Source organism: Onychomys torridus, chromosome 4 (assembly GCF_903995425.1).
Source record: "Onychomys torridus chromosome 4, mOncTor1.1, whole genome shotgun sequence".
Classification (NCBI taxonomy): Eukaryota; Metazoa; Chordata; class Mammalia; order Rodentia; family Cricetidae; genus Onychomys; species Onychomys torridus.
The window spans coordinates 58,802,774-58,822,721 of NC_050446.1; the positions used below are offsets into that span (position 1 = coordinate 58,802,774).

General features: G+C 37.3%; 1 protein-coding gene across 1 annotated transcript in view; it reads left to right on the forward strand.

Annotated features, from left to right (window-relative positions):
• Nucleotides 1-4,942: 4,942 nt before the first annotated feature.
• The window catches only part of Znf804a (zinc finger protein 804A), a 216,208-nt gene continuing 201,202 nt past the window's right edge, over nucleotides 4,943-19,948 (forward strand). The window contains 1 exon segment of the mRNA XM_036186279.1: nucleotides 4,943-5,855. Coding sequence (XP_036042172.1) covers nucleotides 5,745-5,855 — 111 coding nt within the window. The 5' untranslated portion in view covers nucleotides 4,943-5,744.

A 19,948-nucleotide genomic window follows, 5' to 3' on the forward strand; every position in this document is an offset into this window, starting at 1 on the left:
ATTTTTAAAGTCACATGCTAAACTTGCATGATGTTGAATTTACAAAGCTTAAGTTTTGCATTTCAGCACCTAAAATTGAAATTAGAAATCAGAAATGTGAGTATTGAGCCAATTAAAGGAATAATAATTTAACAGTAACTTTGCAAATTACCATCAATCAATAATTCATACAATACTATTATAGCCTGCAGATAAGGTCAGTACTGCTTATCTGATATATAATATATTTCTTAATTTCTGTATACCAGTGTTTTTCATATTTGAATATTTAGTATAATCTTTTAAAAGATTTCTTCACATAGAAATTTACTCAAGACATAATTTTACTTAAATGTGCTAACATCAAACTAATTATACAACCCCATATGCTTATAGAACTTATGTAAACACAAAACAAAAAGAAGGCAAATGAAAATACAACAGGCAAAATATCCCAATTACAATCTTAATTTAATACAACAGATGATGTTGCCTTGCTGAAATCCAACCCAATCTCAAACATGGTTTTGTTTATGACTGTTTGGCAATACTAGCCTCCAAGTGTTTGAAGTTTATGGTTTCTAAGTGTGCTCTGAGGTGACATTATCATTACATACCTCCAATTTAAGTATACAGCACCTTCTTATCAGCATGCCACAATATAATTTAGCCTTATCTTAGAATAAATAAATTATGTATTTGTTTAATTATGAGATTCTTCTTCATTGGCTCAAAATAATGAGATGAATAACATTTGGCATCATTATAATTCCAAACATAAATGTAAACCAAGAATACAAACATAGGAAGCACTAAGTTACACATTATATAATTAGATGGTTAAACGGTTCATCCAAAATATTGAATGGATCACTGATACTCCTGACATATGCATTTTCTTTGTTTAATTTTTCAAGGATAACTAGCATAAAAATTAAAAACCTAATTTGGAATTCTGATAAAGCCAAGTGACTTGGATTCAGAAGTCAATTTAATTTGTCAGTCACTTAGTTGAGTTCCATAAAGTTATCTAGACAGACTAAAAATATGTAGTGATTTCTATGACAGAATGTGGAGGTTGTAGCATGCAGCATCAACTAACAATAGGCTGTCTGGATTCACTCACTTGAGAACAACTGTAATGGGTGAATCTAGGTAAGGAATCAGGACTAAGGGATTGACCAGTGGTTTTCTCTTTTCCTGAGATCTTGGTTTTATATACTAAGGTAACAGCATTTTCTTGAAGTCCAATGTGAGCCAGATGCACATGAAGAGCAATGTTCAATGCAGAGCAGCAGCCTGATACTTGGATCTGAGTTAAGCAAACCAGGATGCCAGCAAGGAGGAGGGTATATGAGCACAAGTGCAAAGTACACAGAGTCTTTTTGGTTTTGTTTGTTTGTTTGTTTGTTTCTGTTTTGTTTTGAAATGCAATTTCAGAAGGGGGAAAATTGAACTAAAATGGTACAAAAGTAAATTACATATTTTAGACTAATGGAAATTTTATATTTAAAAATTTAATTACTCCTTTTCAGCTAGAGCTGGCAATTGAGCACAAGGGGTGTATAATTACTCCACAAAATATTTCAATCAATTTGTGATTAAGATACGTTGATTCTGTGTGTTTATAATAGGCAATTGTATACTTAAGTCGTATCTCAAGTGTTATAGAGTAAACTTCATATTTTAAAAAGAATGTGGCATAGCTCTCTAAACAGCACATGTCAAAGAAATTGCCCAGCGTCTCAGGATATCTGACTAATTTTAAAGATTTTTTTAATAAATATTTTTATTTTATAATTAATTTTTAAGTGATAGAAGTAGACAACATTATTTGAAGTCTTTGTTGCAAAATCAGTGCCTATTCTCCAGATGATGAAAAACCATTTTTCTACATTAAGTATTTGATAAAAAATAAATTTAAAAAACCTCATTATACCTATTTGCAAGTTAATGTCAGAAGCCATGTTTTCCACACTAATGTGTCTTTCTTCTGCATATTAAGATTGTTGTAATGGTGAAGAGCCTGCTAGCAACAGTGATTATTAAGAAGGGTCACTAGTTTCATTTTAATAACTATTAAGGCTGTGACCATTAAATTTGTTCAAATTATAGGTATAGAAACTTGGTGATCAGATTGAGTTAATTGTTGATTTTGATAAGAGTTTATTCATGTATAAAGAAACAATATGGATATATTCCATTCACACATTTGACATTTGTTTATAACTGCTAGCATCCTTCATGAACTGGTAGTAAGTCTATGCTGTTATTTTTAATTTAAAAACAAGATTCCGTGTAACCAAGGCCTCACTTTTTTTTTTGAGATCATCCTATGTTAATTTCTTTTTTTCTTTTATAATTTAATTTAATTTTACACATCAGCCATGGGTTCCCCTGTCCTCCTCCCTCCCGCCCCCACCTCCACCTTCCCTCCAGCCCCCACCCCCCATTCCCATCTCCTCCAGGGCCAAGACTCCCCTGGGGATTCATTTAAACCTGGTGAATTCAGTACAGGCAGGTCCAGACCTCTCCTCCCAGGCTGAGCAAAGTGTCCCTGCAAAAGCCCCAGGTTCCAAACAGCCAGCTCATGCACTAAGAACAGGTCCAGTCCCACTGCCTGGATGCCTCCCAAACAGTTCAAGCTATTCAACTGTCTCACTTATCCAAGAAGGCCTGATCCAGTTGGGGGCTCCTCAGCTATTGGTTCATAGTTCATGTGTTTCCATTAGTTTGGCTATTTGTCCCTGTGCTTTTTCCAATCTTGGTTTCAACAATTCTCGCTCATACAATCCCTTCTCTTTCTCGCCAATTGGACTCCTGGAGCTAGGCCTCACTCTTTTATATCAAGGATATAGTTGGAAAAGTAAAATATTCTGACAAGAAAACGACTCCTGCCAAGAACTGCTGAGGTTTTTCACTAAAGTGCACATGTGTGTGTGTAGGCATACTTGGAGAACGCATATGAAACCTCCACTCTTTGTCACAGAAATATTTAGATGCTTTTGCTGACTAGATAACTCCCTAACACTCAATCAAATGATGCACAAAGAAGATAAGTTCCAGTCTCTCAGCATTATCTGAAGTTTTGTTAACAAACTAAAAAACATCGACAACTTAAGTATGTGTTATATATGATTATATATCTATCTGTGTGCATGATATGTACATGCATGTGCATTCATCTGTATTAGTATGCTATACATATATGCATACAAGTGTGAATATATAATGTACGTGTACATATGTCCCCTAGAAGCCCAGTATGACATTTGATGCAGATGCTGTCTGCTATCTGTTTCATGGAACAATTCATGTAACTATTTCTCATTTTCTAAACTAGACTGTTACAAATATCTGACAGTAACAATAGAAGTGTTCTAAATAAAGATTATTTGCATATGAACCTATCTTGCATCATTTTGAGTTATTGCACTCACAAAAACATAAATGCGCATGACCCAATCTTATATGCTGTGCCTTCGTTTCCCTTAGCAGCATCCTCACTCTGCCCTACGGAACTGAATAATTTACTCTCTCTAATAACATTTTCTGAAACTTCAAATGCATAATTATGACTCTGCCGTCCTTCCTAAGTGAAGTCCATATTCAATATCTACACTCTCAATTGGTGAATAAAAACAATTCTGTTGTGAGACAAGCAGGAGATTTGTTTAATTTTTTTAAAACCTGAGTATTTTTCTCATACCATTGTGTTCATTCTGCATATTTCTGGGTGACCTCCTCCAAAGAGCACAGAACTTTTCTGAGTTTCCACTTCTCTTTCTTCCAAGACTTTCAGACTCCCCCAAGTGGATATCAGAGAAATTTAGTCTCTAAATAACAGACACTTCATAATGAGCTTTCATCAATCCGCATCAAGTATTCTCTAATTGAAGCATGATACGTGGAGATTTTCTTTTTAGATAAATCTAGCCCTCCCCCATTGTCTCTATAATTTATAATTTACTGACATGACCACCACCTCTCTTACCAAGACTCCCCCATTTTATCTTCTTTGAAAAAGTGAAATCAAACTGTCAGATTCATTTAAGGACCATATTATAGCTTACGGGGGGTCATTGTTATATAAAATTCTATATAATAGGACACACAAACTGGACCTTATTGCCGTCTTGACCCACTGATACACAAGATAAACACTGCTTGTATCAGACTGCTGTTTACTCTGACATAGGGGCATCAGAATGTCTGGAATCTGCTTAAACCAATTAAGCCTTTCAAGGCAAAAGGAACATAAAGCCTTCAGTAAATCCTTTGAAGGCACCATCTCCCAGCCTCCCATGCCTGGTATCGATCTTTTTAAGTGCCGACTAATGAGTCCTATGGTAGTAGCAGATCTGTGGTGTGTACCTGATGCGGTGCTCTCACTCCACCGCCTCAGAGGAGCTAAACTTACACAGAAAGAGGATCACCTAGCAGGGGTTGGGTGAGAAGCAGCCCTTGCTGATGGCTGCCTAGACTCTGAAATCCAGCCCAATCCTTCTCCACTGAAGAGAGCAGACCCCATTGCCCACTTTCTGTGACAAGCGCAGTAGTTTGTGTGCAAGAGGTTTGCCTTTTCGGTCGCTTCTAGGGCGAAGGTTCCTGCTTTTGTTCAGCACCTCTCTTGCTTGGGAGCTCCTGGCGCAGCTTCCTTTGCCGCAAAGCATCCTTTTTCTCTCAGCTTTGGCAATTTAGGAAGAACTGAGGCTCCCAGGGGAGGTGGATGAGGGGAGAGCGCCAGGAACGGGAACACATCCATCAGGAGTCCCTGCGTCTCCCTTCTCTCCACTTCCACTCGCATCGCCACAACTGCCCTCCCCCAAGCACATAGCACTTGTGATGTGTGTAACTGGGGGCGTGGGGGTGCGGGGCATTCACCCTCCATACCATAGATGCATCAAAGCGCAGACTCCCATAAGCCAAACCCAGCGGCACCTGGCACCTGCCCCGATTCGCTGCAATTGGAAGCGGACGACTTGGGCACTAAATTATTAATTTATTTATTTCCCCCGCGCCCCCGCCCGCATCCCAACCCGCAGAGCAGAAGCCACGCTCCGGTTGCTCCCCCCCACCCCTCCCTCCCCGCCCCACCTCCGCCGGCACCTCGCTGGAGTCTCGCACTTGTAACCGGCCGTCGCCTCCCGGCCCCTGGCGGTCGCGACGCGCTCCCACTCGTGGCCAGGCTGGCGCGGCCGTGGGTCCCGGCGGCGGGGGAGGCAAGGGGGAGGTGGCGGGTGACAGATGTACTCCTCTGACAGCTCTCAGTATCAGCCCAGTGGCTCCCTGCCATTGGCTCCGTGCGATGGACCGGCAACGCCGCGCACTATAATAACACTCATGCCTGCCAGCGGCAGCGACTGCAAGTGCGGGCGCCCGGCGCTGGGGATGCTGTGGCCGCTGCTCCTGCCGCGCGGGCGGCTCCCGATGCCCGGCTGCGCCCTACAGCGCGGGCTCTGACCGCTCCCGCGCGGTCCCGCCCGGCCCGGCCCCCTTCTCGGCCGCATCCTCCCGCGGGGCTCTACGTCCCGGCTCCGATCTCCAGGCAAACACTGCGCCGGAGCCTGGGCGAGCTTGGCCGGCATGCGGAGGCGGCGGGGCGCGCACCGCAGCCGGGCATAGGGAACCCGCGTGCCCGCCGCCAGCGCACCCCCAGCCGCTCGCCCTGCCGCGATCCCCAGCCCACCCTCCCGGCCCCGGCTGCGGCTGCGGGCGCGGGTGCGTGGAAGCGGCGGCTGCGGAGGAGAGGCGGCGGCTGCCCCATGGAGTGTTACTACATTGTCATCAGCTCCACGCATCTCAGCAACGGACACTTTCGCAACATCAAGGGAGTTTTCCGGGGCCCTCTCAGCAAGAACGGGAACAAAACTCTGGTAATCTCTCTCTGTGTGTCTGTCTCTCTTTTTGTGTCTCTGCCTCTTATCTTTCATCTAATAGGGAATATTGGGAGAAATGAGTTGACTGATGGGTTTGGGAGCCTTCGCGATTTTGTTTGATTTGCAAAGCATTCTTTTATTTCGTTTATTTATCTGATGGGTGTGGGATGAGAATCTGGTGTAGGAAAAGGAAGGAATCTTAGGAAAGCTCTGATTGAGGATTTTCCCCGAGACTTCATGAAGCTTTCTATCCACCACACTCCACAGTGCTGAAGATTTATCAGTCTCTCTTTATTTCAATAGGACCTCCTAAAAATAGAAAGGAACTCTAACCCCAAGTGATCCTGTGGCACCTTTCATTTTAGGCAGCTGAAGGTGAACGATGGTGTGGGTGTTTCCGGTGGAACAGGGAGCCATGTGGCTGGTGGCTTAGGGCAAGTGGCTGGAATGTGTGAGGGTCTCAGAAAGAGTTCCTTTCTTGGTTCTTGACTCTTGGCTCTTGACTGAAGGACTAACAGACAGAAAACTTCTCTTCTGAGAAGTTGTCTATACTAAGCTAAACAGAGTGATCCCATCAGTTCACGCTGTCAACTTGTCACTCTGTAGAGTTTAGGGATAAGGCTGGAAGGTGATCACTGTGTCACAATTACGGCCAGTAGGAAGCATGTTAGAAAACAAAACCCACACAGCTTTTCTCACTGGATAGCACAGCTTGTCCTTCAGCATCCAGTAGGAAAAGCACTCTTGATTGGTGGAAGATGTGCTGAGCATAGAGATAGTGCAGGGAATAGCTTCTATGTTCTACCCAAATTCTATCAGCCACAAAGCCTCCCTCCCCACAGAACCAACTCTCATGAGCAAGAGAGTCTGGAGAAGTCCACACTTCTCCAAAGGAAGAGAGCAGTAGCGTGGGGTCCCTTTAGTACACATACTGCAGAGTCCAGCCAGTCCGATGGTAACAGTGTATGACTTTCTGAAGTCTGTGCCCACTGGCCGACTCCACTCTACTCCAGGACTCGCTTATCTGAAAAGACAGAGTAGTTCAAGGACACACTTAGAAAAAATATGGTTTTCTAAATATCATTCTTTTTATATATTTAAAAGTGTGTCCACATTTTAAAAAATTACCTAAGATGTGTTTTTCAAGGATGAAAAGTTCTCAAATGAAGTTTTCAGTGGATTCAGACAACCGCAGGATGCATTTGATTTCCTTAAATATATAGATTACCAGCTTTCAGGTGATTTACACACAAAAGCAGGCTGAGTTTGATATCTTTGTCCTTCGTGGTGTGTTTATTTGCTGTTTTGTTGGATAACAGAGCATATGCTGCAGACTTCTTTAGTTGAGTATTGTAGGGTAGGCAAAGTCTGGAAAAATTATTGAAATTGCGCTCTACTCAGAGATTTGGGCTAAAAATTTAAAGAGAAAATCCGTTGCTTCAACACATTTGGTTTTACTCATTAAACCAAATTTAATTTAAGGACAAGCCAAAGAGGTGGGTATTTCCAACTTGTAGATGCTAAAACCCTCAAGAGTTCATGGAAAAATGGACAGTTAATTGACAAACCTGAATTTGTTGGTGTTCACTTCCCCTCTTCAGCCTGTTTGGGCTTCCCAGAGACTAGATCAGCTTGTGAAAAGTTGTTTGCCGTGTATTTGAAGTTAATGAGCTCTTCATCACTCATGTTGACCAACGGCAGGTTAAATGTGAGTTCTGTCTGTATAACCTCATAATTAAGATGGGCACATTAAAAGCAGCCACCTAAATGAGATGAATAAATCAAAATACATGTAAGTGTCAGGAGCAACAAACAAGGAGAGGCACTCTGAAATAAAGTTCATAACATTTCTCATAACTGTCATGTCAGGGTGAATCTTGGAGGGGTGATCATGACAGTCCTTCCAGACTTTTATAAGCTTCCCTGTCTGTATTGTGAGTTTCGTGTTGGCTTAAACACAGTGTATATGCATATTAGCATTCAACTCGATTTAAAGCTATTTCTTTATACCTCTATGTGTGTTTATTTCTGTATATGTGTTCCCAATTTGGCTTTTGATGAGAGTTTTGTCAAGGGGAAAAATGAGACACATGCTTGTCCTTAAGTATAATAGGAGAGTCTAGATAAATCAATGATGGACTTATGTTAATTAATAAACTAGTTCATACTTATATAATGATACATTCTTGAAAGCCCCAAGAATTCTTTGAGCCATACTATATGGTATATTTGTCAGATAAAAATAGATAATTTGACCTGAAAGAGTACCAACTTTAATATGAAGCATAAATATTAACTTAAAATGGATATATACTATGTGATAAAAAATTTCAAGTTAAATTTTATGCATATCAGGTTGTTTTAATTTTTCAGTTTTTAAGTTGATAAATTGTAGGTGTTAAATATATACAATATTTTAAAATGTACATTCATACAATAATAATCAAAAATATTTTAAAATCTTTTATATTTTAATTCCTTGTATTACATTTGCCTCTAAGATAAAGGAATTTGAATGATGTCCATGTAAGTGACTGCTTATTTTTTTCCCTAATGAGATAAAACTTTTTTTTTTTTTTCTCCAGAGCTGAGGACCAAACCCAGGGCCTTGCGCTTGCTAGGCAAGCGCTCTACCACTGAGCTAAATCCCCAGCCCTGAGATAAAACTTAAAGTCTCTCAGAGAAAAACAATTTTGATTTTCTCCAAGAAACTTAGTTATTTTCAATTACTAGCTGGATAATGAGTGCTTTCTAATTTCTTCAAATTTCAGATTAAATGAAAGCAATTACATAACCTTACAATAATTCTAAAGACTAATTTACTCTGTGGAACTTTTAATATGGAGTACTATCACAAATGAGTTACTTGCATACTGTCCAGTTTATTCAGATTTCAATCTCATTGGTAAATTGCTTCTGTCCTAAATGCAATAACACATTTATATGAATGAATTAACTAACAACCATGGAGAGAAGACCAATCAATAAATTAGTTTAGTTTTTTGCTAAATCTGGGGCTTTCTCCATGGAAAGTGACAGCTGTCCTGTAGAACTAAGACCTTAGTGAGATGTTGTGGTTGTCCGTGTATTTACATACATATCTATTTGTAACCCACTGTAATTCCATCATTTGGCAGTCTTGAACTTATTCATGAAATTTCCAACTTAACAATTTTAATACACATAAAAACCCTCCATTTTTGTCTTGTCTTAAAACAAAGAGCAGTAAAATGATTTACTTGTTACTGTATCTGTTACAAATTCCATCATCATCTCTTGACATAGCTTAATTTCATGGAACAAAAAAAATAATCTTTTATTAATGATGCAGATTACTGTGGATGAAGCAGAGAATGTAATGTTCTTGAATAAACTTTATAATCTATGTAGTCTATTTTAAACTTTAGTTTACATGAGCAGCTACTTTTTGAACAAAAATCTTTTATTAATAGAATTTTTGTGATTAATCCACAGAAATTATTTCACTTACTATTACACTTTAAATGCTTTAGTGTATAACTAAATAGGTAATATGTGTTTATATGGAATTTCAATGCAAATTATGGGTTTTGACTTAGTAATCTTAGATGCCAGTAGTTTGCTGTTACATTCTGTCTGTTAGTTGCTTTGGATTTTTATGTCTCACTCAGTGTTTTAATATCATTGAACTAAAGAACCAAAAGTGAACCAGTGATGGTGGGAGATCACACATTAAGTCATTGGTACAGTGGATATTTTAGGACATATTATAAATCACAAAAATTATAAGAACCGGTGTGATAATATGAGTAAGAGATAGTATTGTGTCATGACAGATAAATAGTGCTATAGTCTTTAAAAAAAATGAATTTAGGTGTATTTTACTTCTTATCCTTAAGTGGGCAAACAACCCTAACTTTTCATCAAGGTCTTAGTTTTGTAGGACGATCAAGGTTTTCAGTATAAGAAGTCCCAGATTTAATAAGAACTTAACTTATTGATGGGTCCTCAGTTGTTATTTAATTTCTTCAGCTTCAATGAGAAGCTTCAGCTGCACTGGACTTCTAGAAGTACCAATAGCGCTGTGGGTCATGAGGAAAATATGGTCTCTGTTCAACTCCTGTTCCTTTTGCTTCTGCTTTAAAATGTCTTCCAGCATTTTGATATGTTTGCAAGTTTCTTGTCACTCAGGGTATTTTCCCATGTATTAATTTTAAGACACAAAAATTCATTTTGGGGGTGTTTTTGTGTGTGAATAGTAGAAGTGACAAAATTTAGATTGACCTTGAGCTATGCCATATGGTCTTTTGTCTTGTCATTTAAATATAATTTATTTTTCATGCAATTCCCTTACTTTCCTGTGTCCCCCAGAAAATATGATTTAAAAGTTTCTTTGACTCACTGAAACTAGTTTTGGGTACACTGTAAAGCTATAAGACTGAAGAGACCAATTTCTGAGTTGGTGTCTTCGAACAAATAGCAGTGGTAGATTACTATCCCCAGGAGACTTAAAGTGAGGTTAGAATCAGGTGACAGAGTAATATGTCCAGACTTAACACCTTTATGAACATGCTCCTATAGTCAATGATTGCATTTTCTTCCAATAATCTTTTCAATTCATGCATTCAATATTAATGATTATGTTGGGTCTTACTTTTCTGAACTAAATGTGTCATTTACTCCTTGGTGTTATTTTAATAAAACTTTATAGCATGAACATCTTTAAAAATATTTTTCAAATGAGAAAAATCACTAATAATTGAAAATTTATTATTATGACTTAAAAATGTAAACATCATTGTAAAAATGTCGCCATGCTTTTGATCATTAGTTACTTAGATCCTAGTCTCTACTCCTCAGATGTGAGCCAATGTTTTCTGTGTTACTGTGGTAATGACATTTTTTATTAAAAAATACAGGAGGACCTAGTCCAGAAATTTCATTGGGTTTTATTTGGGGACATTTTCAAATTGTAGAGTATTTTTCTTAGTGTGCAGAATTTTAAAATATTTGGGTTTCAGTACTGATTGAAAATATGTTTTCCAGTTTAACACTTCTACATTGCTTTTTGTTTGTTTCTTTCTTCTGAGATAGAATTTCTTTGTGTAATCTTCATTGTCCAGTAACTTGATCTGTAGAGCCATCTGGCATTAACCTTAGTAATCTGCTCGCTCTTTCCTCTCACCTGCTGGGATTAAAGGCATGCACCACCATGCCAGGCCTATTTCATTGCTTTTGTTGCTGGGTATAGCTTCTACTTTTTAATATTACCTTCTCAAATAATGACAACATGTAATTATGTCCATACTTACTCCAAAATTCAAAATTTCCCATGGAGATAAAAAAAATCCACTTTTCTGTGTACACCCTTCATGGGACCAATTCTTAGGAAGCTAGTGGTCTGAATATCACTTGTAGAACATTCATTCTCCTGACTTCATTTGCTATATATTTTTTAATTAGTTGACAGTGCTATCTGTATCAAATATGTTGAAACACTGTCATAATAAGAAGCATGTGAGAAATAGGAGTAGATACATTCTGTATTTAAAACCATAACTTTTATCTGAGAATTTGGCTTAGGAGTACATAACACATTTACCATTCATGAAAACTTGAACTTAATTTCAACTTCAAAAATAAAGTAAAATAAAATAAAAATAGAACATTTTCATTTAGACTCATAGTACTTTGGGTATTTTCTTACTGTTTCTAGTCTTCAAAAGTTAATTTTTGATGAAATTTTACTCTGTAAGTTATTCTTAAACACAACTATATACCTAACATACTTGGTTTATATAGGTTGAAGCCAATTTATTAATAGTTTTATGGGTAGTAGAAAAGGCATTTTTAAAGTAATCCCAATTGTGTTACAACATTGTGATAGTTTCTTTTAATGACCTTTGGAAGAGAGCTGGTGCTATTGAAGTGGAATGCTATGCTCTTGGAGTTTGATATCACTTCAGAGAATATAACAATTATAATCTGTAGTATACAGAAGTAAGTATACAGTAACTTAAATTTAGGAAGGGATTATATGTTTCTGTCTATCACATTTTATGTTGCCAACCATAAGGAATATAATTAAAGTATAATTTTGCTAGGTTTTTCTTTCTGAATATTCTATCTTGAAATCATTTGATCTATTTCTTTCCGTTCTAAGGGAGCCTTGTATCCAAGAAAAGATTACACTGTATAATGCATTTCTTGTGGTGTTTGTAACTGGCAAGGATTCATTAATTTTTATAAATGTATTGTTTTATACTTTCTAGCACAATGTAAGATAAAGTGGGAGTAATAAATAATTTAAACTCAATCTTAGTTGTTAAAGTAAATGTTGTCCTTTATTGGATATACTGTTCTGAACTCTTTAATAATGGCTTGGCATCGTTGGAAGAAAGCTACATACTTCCCTCAATGTAAGTACCCCTCACAAAGCAAATGCTGATGGTAGTAGAGCTGAGCTTCAATTACTAGCAGTCTTAGAAAATGAGCTATGTGGAATTCAATGTATAGTAGCCACTTATCAACCAAATGCTAATTATATTGCAGTAATGAATTTTGTAAATGTAGTTAATGTCTAATCTATTAACTCACAGTTTTAAAGATATTGATTTACCCTATAGAGCTGGCCTCATGCAGTTTGTTGATAGTCTTTCAGACCAAACACCAAGGTTTCTTATAAAAGAAGAAATTCTACGTAATGATTGCTGCATTAGTTCCTACCTATGCCAGCTACTTCCACAACTACCAACTACTTCCACACTTTCAACTGATCACTCACAGCAACTACAGACCTTATAAATCTCGTGTGTATATTAACATAGGCACTTTCCCATACTCAAAGCAGTATACCATTTCTGTTAATTAAATTATCTAAACCACTGTGATGCACAAAACTGCAGCTCATAACATCTTTTTTTTTTTTAATGAGGCAACTAAACGGTGAAAACAAAGATGCTATTTGGATATAAGAGAAAATAAGTGAGTGTTGTTAACTATAGATATTTAATATAGAGCTTATTGTTACTCTTTCTGTTTATGTTAATTACTTTAGCTAGTGATACATATGCATATGCTCACCTCATTTCTTAATACTATAACATACCCAATAATAATAATGTAAAATATAATCCTTGTTTTCTGTTGTAACCACACAAACAGTAATGTCACAGACACTTCTTGTAATAAAATATTAAGGCTAACTCTAAATGAAAGAAAAAATGTAATTAGTTTTAAAAATGTACAACATTTTGGTAGTATAAGTTATTTTAACATGTTTCAAATAGAATTATTTAAAATAAAGGATTTCCATTTTCTAAAAAAATTCTTCATGAAAACGTACAGACTCATGATCATGCCTAGCAGCCAAAAGTTTCCAGGAGCACAACTCTAGTACAAGCATGTTGGTGGGCCATAATTGTTTTTCACAATGTAAATTATGCATTGTGAGACCTGTGAATGCTCATAAAGAAGTCTCTGGATTTTTACAGCGATTAAAGGCCATTTATGGTTATCTCAGTATTTTTTTATGTAGCAGGCAAATAAAACAGATTATGAGGAAGCTGAAGTTGATGATGACTAGTGGATGGGGTTACTGGGTAATAAAAACAGTGGTTTTTGTTTTCATCTGTGATGAGATATGAGGAGTGATCCTGATCATCTTAAAATATAATGTGTTCATAGCAAGAATCCTGTGATATTAGCCTGACATCTAGACCCAGACAAACTCCTAGGTAGCAATTTTAGGAATGTCAGTTTCGAGCTTCTGATAAGACAAGGAATGGATGATCACATAGACAGGAGACAAGGTGATCAGGGTCCAGGCATGCAGAAAAGGATCAGGGGGCATTAGAGAAATGTGGTTTCAAGGTAGGCTCTTTTAGGAATGAGAGATGCTAGGGTGTGGGACGCCTACCCACCAACCCCACAGTTCCCCAGAGTTTTCTTGAGTGAAAGCAGCAGGAAATATTAGATAGAAGGATTTAGAGTGTGACAACAAGCAGATAGTAAACACAGAATAGCCTCCAGAGGACCTGGAACCTATTCCAATGGGCCCTGACTGTCTCTGAACTAGGGTATTTATAGAAATGCCAAAGGGTGGAGCAAAAACCTCCTCCCAGTACAGCCAGTGCAGACCATTTTAGACACCTAACACTCAGGCTGGTCCAATCATCCTCTCTATGCAAGCCTGCTGGATAAAGTCACTAGGAACCTGAAAAATGGGCTCCCATACTAGTGATAAGTAGGAAGGACCATGATGGAATGGTAAAAATATTTGCCCCATGCTGTTGCATTTGTAGATGACTTTATGAGATGAAACGTTCAGGACAAAGCCAAGACACTGATGTTTTCCATATGGACTTTGGTTGAAATAGAAGTCAAAGTGCCAGTTGAGTGGGACATGTGAAACTGTTGAGACTTACTGATGATAGACATGTATGACTTTAAAAGAACACAAGCCAACAGTTTTAAGTCCCGTGAAAACATAGAGGATTATACTCAAAATCAAGGCCTCGATACAGGCTGAAGACTAGAAAATGAGGGAGAATTAGGGGATTCTGGGTTCACTTGTTTCTTTGTTCCTGTGTTTCCTTCTTTCACCTTTGGAAAATACATTTTGTAATTACAATATAATTCTATCACTTTCTCCATTCCTTTCCTTCCCTCCCAATATTCCCATGCCTCCCAGTCCCCCCTTAAATTGATAGCCTCTTTTCTCAATTATTATTGTCATGTATGGGATAACCAATCAGGGAGCTTGTCTCTAGGACAGTCTGATTCTCCAACTCACAGCACGTATTAGTTCCTTTATGCATTTGTCTAGAGGTGGGACCCCCTGAAATTTACTCTTGCATTTGCTTTTCTGTTGATGTTGTCCTTTCTAGGGGACATAGTCTTACAGCAGACTTCCTGTTCCTTTGGCTCTTAGCAATCTCTCTGTCACCTTTCTTCAGTGTTGTCCTAGGAGTCCCTTGAGTGCAGGAATTGTCTTCTAGATGTATCCCTTGGGCTGGGTCCCCATGATCCAGTCTAGTGATGTCAATATTTTTTTTTTCCGGTTGTAGTTTTCTGTAGTTGTCTCCATTTGCGAGAGAAAGAGAGAGAGAGAGAGAGAGAGAGAGAGAGAGAGAGAGAGAGAGGTTTCTTCCATAACAAATGAGAACTACACTTATTTGTGAGTGTAGAATAAGTTTCATTATGTAGTTAGGAATTATGTTGGTCTAATAAAGTGGCAATACTATACTAGGCTTTCTTCCAGGATCTACAATTTCACTAGACCCAGTTAGTTGTTCATGTTTCAGTACCAGACATGACCGTAACTTTACTCCTGCTAAGGGATTCTTACATCTAATTAAACAGCAGTTGATTGCCACCAGCATATAGGTGCTACTATTTTACCTTTGTGTATATTCTGCCGAAGGAGTCATTGTCGTGGTTTATAGGCATCACAGTTGGATAGGTAAAGTGGCTTCTTCTCTACCTTGGCAGTTTGCATAGTCCTTTCAAAAGCTAGACCACAGGAAGGAGGCTTTTATGTTATATTTAGTTTTAATTTTTTAGTCCTGTGTTTTAAGTGTGGGGAGTCTTTAGCAAGAGGGGCATACTTTCAATCTCAAGAGGCAACCAAAGCAAAGAACAATAGCCTATATTGTTTTAAAGTCAGTGGGTCCAACCTAACCAACAGCTTGAGCAGAGGTTTCTCATGCCTGGTACCGTAGTTTTTTCTAGATGTCCCATTGTGGAGCATTGTCAGCCCACATGGCATGGCTTCCTTTAAGCTATATATACGTATGTCTGTAGACTTATATTTATTGTAGATAATGTAGATAAGGTAAAATAACATAATTCCTTGAGGCATTATTAAATAGATTTGGTTCTATTTGTCCATCTTTTTCTTCTTCTACTTCAGCATTGACCTCCAGGCCCCTTGCCTATGAGGGTCGCCTTCCCCATTTTCCCTTTCCCAGATTTGTATCCTGTAATTTTTTGTGGTAAAGGTTATCTTGAACATCTAGGTTGAGCTGAGCTCTGTTTAGATAATTCCACAGTACACAACAGAGGTGGTGGGATGGTGGACGGTGACAGGATGGTGGACGGTGACAAATAGGGGTCCTGTCCAGAGCATCCAGAGTCTTGGTTCCCACCTTTTCTTTTCTTGTGAAGCTAGCTCTTGAATAACTTTATGGAGCCTCAGAACTCCTCTGGACCCTGCTGGAATATTCTGAAAAACAAGCAGCTCTATTGCTACTACAAAGATTGCCCTCCCAAAGCCAGCTGCTTGAGGATCAAATTATTACCAATGACACATTCACTCATTGTCCATGTCAATTTAAGCTGCATTCCTGATTTGTTATAGGTTGAGTAACCTAAATTCAAGTATTTGTTATCTGCAGCTCTGGAGGCTGAAGAGAATTCCCCAGGTGAAGTGCTGAGTGTCATTGTGTGTGGCAAGGGTTCTTCCTTCATTATTTGTATGCTCACATAGTAGAAATTAGAGAGGAATACAAGGTTACCTAACAACATGCACCCTAGTCATTAGGGCTGTAGCCATTACCCCTAAAAAGACAAAACTTCTAATGCCATCACATTAATAGGACTTTAGCAAATGCATTTGGGAGACAACATTCAGTTAATAAAACCTATCCACATTGTGGTATTTGTGATTCTCAGGCAAGAATTCTAAAAACATGACATTCCACAATTGAGAGCCTTTAGAAAATATTTAGTATTTTGTGTTTGACCACGTACTTTATATTGTTTATGAAAATTGGGAAGTCTTAAACAACAAATTATTAGAAAGTATTTTAAAGATGATAAGCCTGCCTTGAGCAATTTTTGTATGTGGGTTTTCTCTTACCTTCTACAATTTGGGTCCTGAGTCTTGAACTCAGGTCATCAGGCCTGATGGCATGCACCTTTGCCTGCTGGGCCTTATCATAAGCCCTGCATTGTCCTTTCCAAAACAGTAGTATCAGATCATTAGTTTTTGTATAAAATTATTTAAAGGACATTTAAAATTTTGCACTGGGTTGACACATAAGTTCTTCATAAATGGTACTAGTGGTAGATGGCGTGTTATGCTGTGGTATCCACTTTCCTCATTATAATCTCATTCACTGTATTCAACAATTTGGACATTTTGCATTTAACCATATCAAGATATCATTTTATCTATGTTAATGTGATATTTTGCTAGCTGAAGATGCCATTTATTGAGTGGCACTAATATAAAAGAAAAAATATTTTTCATAATTCTAATGGCTAGGACAACCATATGGTAGTCAAGTTGCAAACTGGTATGGCATCTCTTAGGAACTTTCCCATTGCAACAGGAATTTCTCAGGTATCCTTTATACGGATTAACCTTGTACTCATTATATTTCGAAGCGGGGGCTTTTATTACCTAATCATTTCCCATAGCACCACTTCCCCATACCATCACATGGGTGTTAGGATCTCAATACACATATTTCTGGTTGGCATAAACATTTCTAAGTTGCATTCTGTTATTTCATGGCACTCCTTACATCTGTATATGCCCAAAATGCATATAACATCTTTAACATAAATTTTTGCCTAAACATTTTAGAGATTAAAAACTGCAAGGAAGCCTTCAGTTATTAGTGATTTTTTTTTTAACTTATAAAGTTCATGGAATCACAGGAAGCTAGTTCATAGGAAAGCTTGGGATTTCTTTTGCTGTCTTTAGTGGTTATATTTGTGGTGCAAAGTCTTCCAATGTCTCCTGTCACTGTGTTCCTGATGCTGCAAAATTAATATTTACACTAGGGGGCAACATAACATTTCCTCTTCATATTATAAACTCAGTAAATATTCCCAAATTAATAAATTTGTCAAATATAATTATCATGGTTTTATTATTTAAAAATCATCCTAAAAATTTTATTCTAAAAAGGTGATAAAGGTTCAAGGTGTTTATTTCATATTTTATTCTGGTGCTTCACCCCATATTAATTTGTGATGATTCTTAGTCACATGTGTTACATGTAATAAAATCATGACGACATGGAGTGTGTGTCAAGTAGCCCTTGACAGACTGTCATTCTTAGCTTTGAAAGCATCATCAGTGTTTGTAGGTATTTCTCATTATCTTCAATGTAGTAGCTTTATGTTACTAAATGGCAATTTTATTTCAATTTCTTTATTAATTTATAATTAAATTCTATTGAATCTAACTTGCATGGAATGCACAACTAGTAAAAATTGAAGAGTATTATGATAACTGTCTTTTGTTGAAAGAAAAGCAGCTAAAACATGAAAGAATATGTGAAATTATGAAACTCCTTCCTTTTGTCCTACCCTCTCCCTATATTTTTATGGCAACCTAAAGAATCAGAAGAGGTCTTTTCCATTTTTATTACTGTGTATTGTCTATAGACCATGATCAGTTCCATTAATTACTATACATGTTTTACATATTTATTCTTTGTTCATCAAATGTGGTAAAGGAAAAATGGGAATATATTTGTAAGGGAATGATCAAATTTGGTTAGCATTTACCAAGTATCCCCATAACAGGAGGAGTTAACCTTTCTTGGAAGAAAGGGGATGCTTATATGCAATCACATTGATATATATCTAATGCTAATCACTGTGCAACTATTGATTCAATATAAAAGTCACATTTTATAGATCATCACTTAGAGAAATGGATATTATGCTCATTGTCAGTAAAATACTCGGGAGACTAGTTAGCAGGTAGGCTGATAGTAATGGCATCTCAGAAATGCACACTGCACTGATCCAGTAAGCAGTGATGAAGACAATTTATTTTCATATTACCTTGTATGAAAGTAAAGTGAAGTAAATAGTAATGATACATCAAAGCAAACTGATCATCTTTGCTACAATGCCTACCATAATTTAATGACATAAGAAAGTATGAAAGTGTTGTTTACTTATTATATATAATCACTCTAATTAAAATGCTATATCAACAATTCAATTCACATATGCTTTAGAAACTACTGATAATTTTAGAGATCATCTTCTTTTGTCTCAATGTTCTAAATAAAATATGGACAGTGTGTATTCACAGGCTCTAGGAAAGACAGAGACATGTACACTCCGAGAAAAGTAATTTTCATCCTCTTCTTTTATTTCCCTCCTCCCTTCTAGATGCCAACTCCTTCTTCCCATTCTGGCTTTCCCATTACATCTACCTCATTACAGTGGAAGGTACTATTTCTTTATCAATTTTTAAATTAATAACTTTTCCTCAAGAAATCCATAGAATTCTAGAAACCTTGGCCAAGACTACTTTTCATCTCTAAAAAAGAAAAAGGAAGAACTTACTTTCCATCTAGTCACAATATACTTACAAGATAAGGAAAAAATGTAAATTAATCCAGAAGGGAAAGCTGCTGAGTGGTCATGGTCCTAGAAATTAGAGTGAGGATGGGTGTTGAGTGAATAAGGAAGAGATAAACAGATAGAGGGATTGAGGGAAGAGAAAAGAAAAACATGTTTAAGAGGAATAGGATGTACTATGAGACCTTTATCAGCTTAAATAATAGAATGATGGAATGTCAGAATTACCTAGCACTGTCACTACTCCCTCAAGGTACCCCAGATTTTGCTGTGGTCCCACATGTTTATTAATGATGCTGTTTTTAAGCCTCACAATTATTCTCATTTGAATGATAACTTACACAGTTACCTGCTAGTTATGAAACATCTGCACTGATGGAACCCATTATCTATACTGGTCAGAATTCTGCATTCTTTTGGGTTTCAGCAAACATGCCATCTAAAAACATGCCTTCAACATGTTGGGTTATTTTGTTGGCAACCTCAAGATCTGCAATAGATAATACATTATTGAATATATTATTCAGGCCCCCCCTTTCTGGCAAATTGAGTTAAGCCAAATGACATAGAGGGTATATTCAAAGACAGAACAAGATGGCGCAATCACTTAAAGATACTCTGAAAAAGTGTCTTCTCACCAACAAAAGCTGTGCTGATTTGAGCTAACCAGTGGTATAATTTTGGCCAAGCAAAATATATTTTGGTTTCTTAATAAGCCTGATTCAATAAGTTGATGCTTGAATCTGCCAGTTTTCTAATAATTTTCAATATATTTG